The sequence below is a fragment of the Pituophis catenifer genome, unplaced genomic scaffold (assembly GCF_029215685.1).
Source record: "Pituophis catenifer annectens isolate HBS135680 unplaced genomic scaffold, rPitCat1.0.hap2 SCAF_1, whole genome shotgun sequence".
NCBI classification, from domain to species: domain Eukaryota; kingdom Metazoa; phylum Chordata; class Lepidosauria; order Squamata; family Colubridae; genus Pituophis; species Pituophis catenifer.
The window spans coordinates 311,760,380-311,771,736 of NW_027256881.1; the positions used below are offsets into that span (position 1 = coordinate 311,760,380).

The 11,357-nt window shown below is 39.6% G+C and overlaps 1 protein-coding gene across 1 annotated transcript in view; it reads left to right on the forward strand.

Moving 5' to 3' along the window:
* Positions 1-5,533, forward strand: part of HHIPL1 (HHIP like 1) — a 20,065-nt gene extending 14,532 nt beyond the window's left edge. Inside the window, exons 6-9 of the mRNA XM_070931555.1 lie at positions 1,316-1,461; positions 2,788-2,869; positions 3,129-3,211; positions 3,862-5,533. Of these exons, the coding sequence (XP_070787656.1) occupies positions 1,316-1,461; positions 2,788-2,869; positions 3,129-3,211; positions 3,862-4,475 (925 nt within the window). The 3' untranslated portion in view covers positions 4,476-5,533. The remainder of the gene's footprint in view (positions 1-1,315; positions 1,462-2,787; positions 2,870-3,128; positions 3,212-3,861) is intronic.
* Positions 5,534-11,357: the final 5,824 nt, after the last annotated feature.

An 11,357-nucleotide genomic window follows, 5' to 3' on the forward strand; every position in this document is an offset into this window, starting at 1 on the left:
TAAGTTCAAGCAGCCATAGAATGATCCAATTCCAGAAGTCAAAGTGCCAAATGGAATAGTCAGCCAGTCCAATAGTCAAGGATTCAAGAGCAAGTAAACACAAGAACAAGAATTACAAGCTAAGATTCTAAACAGTTGTTTCCAACAAAGATTGAAGGCAAAGCAGCTACATAATCTTTACAAATCTTTCTGCAGGCAGCTGGCTGCAGTCAGGATTTATCCTAATATTCTGGTGGGGTGGTTCATTGAATAGCATTGCTCTACTCATGTGTTGAGACCTGGGGCTTGGGGATTTTACCTCATAATCCAACTGCTCCAGCTAACCAGGAAATGCCTGTGATTGCTCAACCTCCTCAGATGAATCAAGGCTGAAGATTCCTGAGGCTGACAATCCAAAGACACAGCTGGACCACCATTGTCAGAAATGAAGTCAGAATCCTAGCCGAAACATGGTTCATGACAGCAAATAATGATCATGTGACAGCTACAATAAATGCATGCTAGTTACCAAGTGCTCAAATAGCAATAGCACTTAGACTTATATACTGCTTCATAGTGCTTTACAGCCCTCTCTAGATAGTTTACGATGTTAGCATATTGCCCCGAACAATCTGGGTTCTCATTTTTCTGACCTTGGAAGGATGGAAGGCTAAGTCAACCTTGAGCCACTCAGAATCGAACTCATGGAATGAGCAGTGAGTTAGCCTGCAGTACTGCATTCTAACCACTGCACCACCATGACTCAAATCAGAAGACTGCAGGGATGCTGCAATGGCCACAACTTCCAGGACAAGAAATAAATCTCCTTTTTCAGCACAGTCTTAACGTCAAGTGATTGGTAAGTGAGGATTCCCTGTATTTAATAAGAATTGATACATACTTATAGGATTTGTCTGCAACTATTTTAAAAGTGCTATAGTGCAACATATGTGCTTGTTAAAGTGAACAACTGCCAACCTTTATGTTTTTAAATTCAGGTTCTAATATTTACAGTTTAGGTACTAATAAGGTTAAGGCTTAGAAAGCGAAGCGTTCTAAGATGAATAATTAAATATTCATTATATTCTTAATCTTTAAAGTCTAACTTTAGCTGTACTTTAATTTCTACCTTGTTCTTTATGCAAATAAATGATGTTAATCATACCTCAGCTGAAAAGTAATCTGGCTAAGAGATTGATTTAGTTCCCTCTTTGCCCAGTAAGATGCTAGCTTTAATGTATTACTCTGAATTGGAGTAGGATAGTTAAAAACTGTTCTCCTTGATTTCTTTCATACCAATTAATGTAGGTTTTTTTTTTCTCTTTTCATCTTTCAGGCGGCTCATGTCCTTGAAAGAGAATCACAAAACTGGGGAGTGGCAGTACAATGAAATATGCATGGGAACAGGCCAAACATGTATGTTTCCTGGACTTATCAATAACTATTATCAATACATCATCTCTTTTGCTGAAGATGAGGCAGGTAATAGCGGGATTCTTTAAATATGTGGCTAATATTCTCAAGCATGCGGAAAACATAGAATTATAGAGTTCAAATGACCAACACAAAACATGAGTTTTCAACTTTTGGGCATAGGAACAATTGAAATTTTGAAAACATGTCACAGGCAAAAAAACAAGCCTGCTAGCAAATTAATTCTTTTGGGTTTCTGTGCAGATATAGACATTTTTAAGATTAGATACACACACACAAACTGTTTTCCCCAAAAATAAGACCCAACCAGAAAAATAAGCCCTACCCTGATTTTTAGCATGCTCCTAATATAAGCCCTACCCCCAAAATAAGCCCTAGTGAAGATCTTCATCAGCTGCAGGTGGGGGCAGCACAGGAGGCGATTAGTACATGGGGGCAGACGGGTGTATGGAAGCAGCCACAGCCCATGCAGCACAGGTGAGTCCCAGCGCTGCGACCACCGGCCCAGCCCTCCAAGCACAGGCAGGAGGAGAGGCAAGTGATTCTGATGCAAGGCAGCACTGGCAGCAAAAGGGAGGGGGGGAGGCAGGTGATTCCGATGCATCTCTGCCTGCTGCTGGTGCCGCAGCATGTCAGAATCACCTGCCTCCATTAAATCGGGCATCAATCTGTCCCACCGTCTCTCGTTTTACCACATTGCCTGTGTTTCCCCAAAAATAAGCCCCAAGGCATCTTTTGGGGCTCCAAAAAATATAAGACTGGGTCTTATTTTTGGGGAAACACAGTATATGTAATTCCTTTAATTTTTAAAGAACGAATATTAGCATGTCAGCTAAATGGCCAATTTTTTGCAGGAAAATTTGAGAATTAGAAATTAGAAAATTAGAGAAGGTTGGTGTGTAATTTGAAATTATAAGTGATGTGGAATAGGTCTGTATTATTCTTGGGAGAATAGATGATTGAGTGGCTGAGGAAAATCCCATTGGCATGATTATATCAAAAGCAATAGAGATTAGTAAAGATTCTCTTGGAACTGGGACTGATTCTTATATATAATCGTGCAATTTTATTGGTTAGCAACACAGAAGTGATATATCATTGTCTCATTTGAACTCTTCAGTTTAATCCATAGTTCTGGGATTTCCTAGTGGATCCCCATTCACAAACTTCACCAGATAACTCAGTGTATTCAAAGTCCAGGCATGCGTCTGCCTGATTTTAATGGAAAGATATGAGTAATGTGTCAGAAATCTCTATGTATTGCCTTAAAGTTTGGCTTCTGAAGGTTTTTGTGATGTCAGATTACTTTCTTTGCCTAGTGGACCCAAAGGAATAGATATAAACGATTTGTGTCTTTTTTGTTGTTTCCTAAAGGAGAACTTTATTTCATGTCAACTAGAATACCAAGTGCCACCGCTCCGAATGGAGTCATTTACAAAATAGTTGACACATCACGGTAAGACTTGGAACATTTTTGCTCATAAACATGTAAATGCTGATGTGAAGAAAAATTTGGCCTTATTTACTGAGTTTGAGTCTTTTTCATCATAGTTAAACTGTCAACCTTTTGTTGAATCTACAATAAGTACTGCTTATCACAGAACTTCTAACGGAGAATTTCCTCCATTAGCAATGACTACTTGGCCATTTATGTAAGTTATTTGCTGTTATTTATGTTTGTGGTACTCTGTATGTTTTTCTCTTATTTTCATTAGGAGAGCACCACCTGGAAAATGCCATGTTGAGCCGTTGCCAGTAAAAGTGAAAGGCAGGCTCATTAAATTTGCTCCAAAGGAAAGTGAGTAATGGAGATACATATTATTGAGTATTAACCTTGGGGAATTCTGGGGCTAAACAATTTGTTCATGCAAGGAAATGAAGCTAATATTCTGATTAATGAAAAAAAGCGAATCTTTTTGCTTTCAAGAACGTGAGCTGATTGAGTACAAGGTAGATTGGACATGCAGTACAAAAATTGATAAGAGAGTTTCATTAAAGCCAGCTTGGCATATGCAGCCTATTACCATGAGCAACTCCAGTTTGTTATCATGATTTTTTTTTGTCTTTAAAAGGTCTACTTTTGGTAGTCCAGAGAACAGGAAAGCCCTTCCTACTGCATTGAAAACAGAATTGACATTGTGGTAGGGACAGAAGGGCAATTCTGTATTCAAGTACCCAGCACCTCCCAATTTTTAATAATTAAGACAGCAGAAATAGGGTCAGGCTTGCTCTGTAAAGCATGCATTTTCTCCGCCCCAGCCAACCAGCCCTCTCCATCTCAAATAAATTACAGACCAGTTTCATTTACTTTTCATCTGGTTATGAAAGACAGCAATCCTTAATCTGTTAGGCAGCTTCTCCTCTTGCCATCAGCAGTTCAGTTTTTGTACCAGATAATATGGTTTGAAGGACCTGTTAAAAATATTTGTCTTTGTTATTCTTTGCTAGAAATGATAGTGAAAATGCCCGCACAGGATCCTAAGATAAAAGCCACAACCAGAGTCCCAGCAAGGAGTAAAGTAACTACAGAGTCTTCACAAGGCACAACTCCAGACTGGATGGAACAACTCTTGACTCTGCTTAGGAATCAGAACAGATGGCAGATGACTACTATAGCACCAAAAACCAAACCTTCAAAGCCCAGGAAAGGAGGAAGGCCTGGGAGGAGACCATATCGAAGAAGGAAGAATAGGCCTTCCAGTGTTTCCCGACAGCCACAGAATGGTGCAGTCCGACTCATGAATGGCAGCACAAGAGGGAGAGACCAAGGAAGGGTTGAAATTTTTATCAATGGCAAGTGGGGCACGGTTTGTGATGATTTGTGGACTTCTAAAGCAGCTGCAGTAGTTTGTCGCCAGTTGGGTTATGCTTTTGTAATCCGGGCCACCAAGAAAGCAGAGTTTGGGGAGGGACATTCACTTTCTATTTTACTTGATGATGTTCAGTGCATAGGACATGAAAAGACCCTCCTGGAATGCTCCCATGCAGAGATTGGAAAGCACAATTGTTCCCACAAAGAGGATGCAGGAGTGATATGCAGTCAAGAAGAAGTTTTTGAGTAGAAATACCTACAACATAGCATGAGTTTGTGCTGTGACTTTTTAAAACAAACAAGACCACATGAATACACTGTTACGATTATCAGATTAGCATATGGTTTTGGAAAGATACACGTCCATAGGGCAGGCCGGGATGGTAATGCTTCAGTATGCCCATGTGATACCCCTCCTTCACAAGCTGTGGTGGTTAACAATATGGTTAGCCAGATGTTAAAACTTATTGGGCATTTTTATCCATCTATCAAGCCCTTCCCAAGAGCTAGGCATAGGCAGGTGTGGGTGTTTGATGATGTTAAAAGTATTGTCACAGGTTGTAGGCTATTCCGAGTGAAGCTGCCTTTTGCAATTGACCAATAGTGATTTTGTCAATGTCGTTCAGATGGTGTTCGAGTTGTTTTGGGAAATTGTTTTGGGATTGCACTCAAGGCACCTATTACTATTGGTACTGTCTTTGTTCTCTTTTGCCACAATTATTCTATTTCTCTTTGCAGGTCTTTGTATTTTGTTATCTTCTCTATTTCTTTCTCTTCTACTTTGCTGCTTCCAGACCCTGTCACATCCATTATCCACTTATCTTCTCAACAATTGTGAAGTCTGGGGTGTGGCAGGTTCCTGTAGGTTTGAATTTGAATTTTAAACTCCCAGAGCAATTTCACTTCTTCATTTTCAATTATTTCCTCTACTTTATGATCCCACCAATTCCCTCTTGCAGGAAAATGATATTTTTTCAGGATCTTCCAATCCACCATTGTTGCTACTTTGTCATGCTATTGCTTGTAATCAGTCTGTGTGATTATTAAATTTATTTGCCATCTATCTGCAGTACAAAGTGACTCTGAGCAGTATGCTCAGTGTACTACCACCAGGTGCAATTGAAGATCCTGGTTTTCACTCATAAAACTCTCTATGGCATAGTACTTGATTATCAGAGGGACCGTCTCTCTCCATGCTGCTTGCCTATTCAGTACAAGCCAGTAGGTCAGTGCTCTCTGCAGTCATGTCATCTACCAGCACCCAAGAAGCATGCCTTCTCTGTCATGGGGGCTGCTGTCTGATTTGGTTCGCCCTGATGCTGTGTGGCCTCTACCTTGATGGGATTCAAGAAAGCCTAAAAATCTGGCATTCTCCCAGGCTTTGGGGTCAATGTGGTTGGGATTCTCTTCAAGTTTTGTTTGGGAATCTGGATGTGGAGTCTGTTTGCCAAACTCACCAACCATTTTAATTCTCTATGCTGCTTAGTGTGGAGTTGGGTGATAACTAAAGTGAATAAATTAAATGAAAGGGATAGTATAGATAAATACTATATCTAGAGTAAGTAATTGCTTGCCATTTGAAAGTGGAACACAAACTAAATAATATTATAAGATTCCTTCTGTAAATAAGAAAATATATTGTGCTGAATGTTTTGAATTAAATTAAACGCCAGATGTCTATGGAGATTCTTAGTCATCCAGATCATGGTTGTCTCAAAGGTGCTTTTTTCAAGAGGCAACTGGACTTTCTTGTTTTTCTTTTAAGACGTTTCACTTCTCATCCAAGAAGCTTCTTCAGCTCTGACTGGATGGTGGGGCCCTCAGGACACCTTGATGACACTGATAAACCTCTAGGTGGCCTTAACGACTAGCCAAAAGAATGAAAATGATCAGCTGTCTGGAAGTGCTATCCATTCCCCACCATCCAGTCAGAGCTGAAGAAGCTTGGATGAGAAGAGAAACGTCTTCAAAGAGAAACAAAAAAAGAAAGTCCAGTTGCCTCTTGAAAAAAAGCACCTATGGGTTAAATACCAGATGTTTATCTTCTGTTTTCGGGTTTTGTTTTGGTTACTTATAAGAATGTATATTATCCTTTGTTTTACAAAAGGAACATACCTGTAACAGAATCATTACGGAGAATTCAATAAAAATGAAGGACTGTAATCTCAGAAGAAAAAAAGAAAAACAGTGCTACCCTATTCTTCTTTGTTCTGAAATAGGTGCTGCTAAATTTAGCCCTGTATTGAATTATATAATTGCAACCTCATTGATTAACTTTAATCATCATGTGGCTTAAGGATTTCTATTCATATTCTAGTCTTAAACCAGACTAGAATACAATTTATTTAATTTTGGAATGCTCCGTTGCATGAATTCAAGCAACTGTGGTTCATTCAGTAATGGGTTTTAAACAGTGGTGGGATTCAAATAATTTAACAACTGGTTTTCTGTCCTAATGACCAGCTGGGTAGGCGTGGCTTGGTAGTCATGTGACTGTGTGGGCAAGGCCAACTCGATATCACTCATGTCGATGGGTGCTTCGCCTTAGCTGTTACAATGTAATAAGGGTTAACCAGAGAGGCAGTTTCTATAAGCAGGGCAATAAAGATTAGACTAGAATCAACCCCAGAATGTTTCCTTCCTGCCTTCCTTACAGGATTAGCCCTGTAAAGTGGAAAAAACCAAAATAAGATTTCTTCCAACAATCTGAACTGCTTAGAAAGTTAACAACCGGTTCTCCCGAATAGGTGCAAACTGGCTGAATCCCACCACTGGTTTTAAACCATATATTAAAACAACGTGCAGGTAATGTTCATTTTATGATCACAATTAGAAGCAGAATTTCTGTTGCCAAGCAAGGTGATTAAATGAGCTTATCTGGTTTTACTACAATTTCTTGCTATGTTTGTTAAGCGAATCACTGTTGTTCTTAATTGAATCCCGTTTCCCCCATTGATTGCTTGTCAGAAGCCAGCTAGGTAGGTTTCCAATGGCAATCCCATGAACCCAGATGCTGCAGCTGTTGTGAATACATGCTGGTTGCCAAGTCCCTGGATTTTGATCACACGAAGATCCCAAAAACCGTGGGGATGCTGCAACAATGATAAGTGTGAAGAACCAGTTGTTAAGCTACCTTTTTTTTTTTAGTACTGTTATAATTTAGAACAGTGATTAAATGAATAGCTGTAAGTCAACTTACAGCTAGGTAAACCTATCATTAAGAATAGCCTAAAACACACACGTGATTGTGCAATTAGGTAATTGAATCATATTCAGAAAAGTCAAAACATCATGTATTTGATTAGACCAGAGGTCTTCAAACTTGGCAGCTTTAAGACTTGTGGACTTCAACTCCCAGAATTCCCCAGCCAGCATAGCTGGGACTTCAATTCTGGGAGTTGAAGTCCACAAGTCTTAAAGCTGCCAAATTTGAAGACCTCTGGAATACACTGTAATAAGCTAACTGTTTTTTAATACGAGATAAAAACCATGATACCATAAATAAGGAACTTTGCTTTCTCTATTTGCTGACTGCATTTATACACTTTTGCATACTCATTATTTCTTAGAAACTACTAGCCTGCTGTTCAGGCACTTATTTGGGAGTCTTCAATGAAATAAGATGCTGGTTGCAAAATGCTACTAAAATACAAGTTTCAACAAGATTTTATTAGGTTTGTTTTTAACTCCTTAAAAATATTGATATGTCACAGTAGATCTTGTCAAAATGAATTGAAAACAGGAGAGCCAGTTTTGCCTAGTGGTTAAGGCTGTAGGGTAGAAAGCATAAAACTCTTGAGTTCAAGTTCCGCTTCAGCCATGAAAGCCAGCTGGGTGACTTTGGGCCAGTCACTCTCTCTCAGCCCAATCCACCTTACAGGATTGTTGTGGGGAAAATAGGAGGAGGAAGGAAGGAATGTTGAATATGTTCGCTGCCTTGAGTTATTTGTATAAATGATAAAGGCAAAATAAAAATAAAGAAATTATGAATCCAAATCTTCAAGCTTACAGTATCTTTTCCAATAATTTTCTTTTTTGAAAATATGCTATCATTTAACATGAAAGTAACGGTTATCAATGAAATTCCACTTTTAAGTCTTCATTTTTTTAACAACTGTTGTGAGCATAAAAATAGTAATTGGCTTTCTCTATAAATGGACATGACTAGTGAACTATGGTTTATTTAGCATGTCGTGTAAGGCAGGGACTCTGGTTTGTTCTGAGATAAACAAGCCAGAGAGAAATAATGATTGAATTCCTGTCCATGATACAACATGCTAAACAAGGCACAGTTGGAGCTGCCTGTAAGTTCTTCCCATGAGTGGCTATATAGCAGTCATGACAACAAACACATGCTATTACTTTTGTTTTAAATCTAGTGACAGTTTACAAACACAACCAATACCTATTATATTGATAATCCTTTGCAAAGCAACTATAGGACAGCATTAAACTACACCAAAATGAAATCAAAACTAAAAGCTGTAGGCTCTAAGATGCTTAAGGAATGGCATTAAGAATAGAATGGAGCAGACCAGAATAAAGGGAGGTAAGTGGTTCAAATACTAAGATCTATATACAAGAGGAAGTGGCACATGCAGAGGTTTCATGGAACCTCATCATCGTAGAGGAGAATATATTGGAGGAGCTGCTAAGAGAAGCCTAGGCAGCTACATAAGGATTTGGAGAGAAGCTTCAGTCCTCAATTGAGGATGCCAAGCATGATAGTGAGGAGTTGTCCATCCCCCACTCCCCCAGCCTCAAGGTAGCTGAAGCAAAAGCAAGATGCAATCTCTTGCAGGTTCTTCATGAAGAGCAAAGGCAGTAAAAGCATTGTCCAGACCGAAGTGCCCTCTTTTCCTTCCTACAGATCCCATTTCCCGAAACCTCCTTTAATCTTCAGGAGCAGGACAAAACTTCTCCAGTGGGAGGCAAGTCCTCCAAAGACCCCCCCCCAGATGGAAAAGAGAGGAAGTTGCTGAGAGTTGCCTTTGGAAAGTGTTTTTGTCAGGCAGAGAATTTGGAAGGCTGATTGAAGTGACAGTTTCAATAAGAAATGTGAGCCTTAAAGGTGATCATTCACTGTCAGGAAAAGCTGCTTTTATGACCTAGGAAAGCCGACCCTACATCTACACAGTGCAGTCTAGTACTCCAACAGTGAAACTCCCCTCTTGAAGGATGATACGAGCACCAAGAGATATCCTGAGTGGGGCCGGAGAACAATTTTGGTTTTTTTCATTCTAATTACTCTTTCATGATTAAGACATTTTGGGGAGAAGGGGAAGGCAGAATATAAAACTGGGAAGAAGAAAAAGAAAAAGGAAAAACAAAAGAAAAATGCTGGACAAAAGGCGAATATATCAGTAAATAGAGTTTTCAATTAGCATGAATGAGAAGTTCAGGATTTCATTAGGGAATTGATTCAATTAACTACCCGAATGGAGTATATTAGGATTTTTTAAAAAGGAGCAGACTCTATAAAAAGCTAAACAAAATATTAATATTGGTACTGCTTATTACAGTTCATTGGAGAAGTGCATATAAATGTATAGAAAAAAAATCAACATTTTTTAAAGCATTTGAATTTTTTCTGATGTCACTATTAAAATCCATTTCTTCTTTTATAATAACTATATTTCCCTTAGAGTGTGTTGCATAATCTATAGGAGAGATATGTTTATATCATTTGGTGTCCTTATGTATTTTAATGTTTTTTAAGGGTACCTAAGGAAGAAGTATAAAAAAGCAAAGTATGAAGATTTGCAGGGCTGGATTTCTAGGTTTAGTTATTCAGATTAGAATTCTATGTATAACAAGTTCTACTTCTACAACTACTATCTTTATGTTGGTTGAAAAAAATATTTTCCTACTTCAAATCCAACATTCCTATGGCTTAGGTTGTAAGGATAGTACAATATTGGATTCTTCACATGTTTCTTTTTTATTTTGATATGCATCAGTCACAATAATCAAGTGTTTTTATGATTGTGATCACCTTTTCCAGGAGGAAAGGACAGAGAAACTGAGCATCAATGAGTAGAGGGCAATGCCAAGAAGGTGACTGCTGGAACAAAGACAAGTTTGTCAGAAACTTTCAGAATGCAAGGTTATCAAGATTGTAGCTGATAGGCCATTGTCAAGCGTTTCCCACCTGCTCTGTCCCAAAGCATTTTCATCGCTGAAATTAAATAAAAAGTCTTGGGAGGCCATGAAACAACTTTGGAAAAGAGACACAGAGCCTGGTGCCTAAACATATCTGGTTATTAAGTCAAACTCCATGTACAGACCAGTATCTGTTCCCCTTCATGACATGATTGTGTCTGTTCAGGCCACAGTCAGTCCATTGACAGCTCACAGAATTAAAGGCCCACCTTACATACAGCACCAGCCAAACCAGTCTTGGTATGATCTCTATGATTAATGTCCTTTCTTTGCAGAGAGCGCTTTCAGATACTGCCAGTTTCTTCAGAAGGGAACTTCCTCGACAGCTAAAGTCAGCCCAGAGGAGCCCAAAGGTGGAGCTCAGGATACAGGCTGGAAAGGCAAGTTCCCTGGAGGACTTGCTGAGTGGGACAACTCTTTTGCAGCGTGTAGCCCTCTGATCTGCATGGACTGAAGCAGGCTGATGTCTGGAAGATAGAATTAGCGAATGCTGGCCAATAGACGCTGTGTGGAAATCCGTGAATGGAAGCCGGGGCATGATTGTGAATGGATGAAGTGTAACTGAGAGTGTGGATGGATGGTGTGGACCATCCCAGAGTAGATGTGGCCCGTAGCGTGCTCAGATGTATGTGCATGAGTTGTCAAATGTGTTTGTGGTGCAAGAGAGAAGCATGGTGTCAGCTTAGTCTGATGTGGTGGTGGCATGGAAGCACAAGCCTTGGTCCCAGCTTCATCGGGTCTGGTGGCGTGAATGCAGCTAAGCATCCTTATGATGCGGAATGAAAGGAAACCAGTGGATATTCATCAGACAAAGTCAGGGGAATTTGGCAGGGATTGTTGAGGTACAATATTCCGGACTCAGGCTGGTGGATGTCTTCTGGAGATGGGGATGGTGGATAAGAGGAAGGGCCCTTTTCTGAGTTGAAGCCCTCTCATCCCTTGCACTGAAGCAGACTGAGGTCTGGAAGAT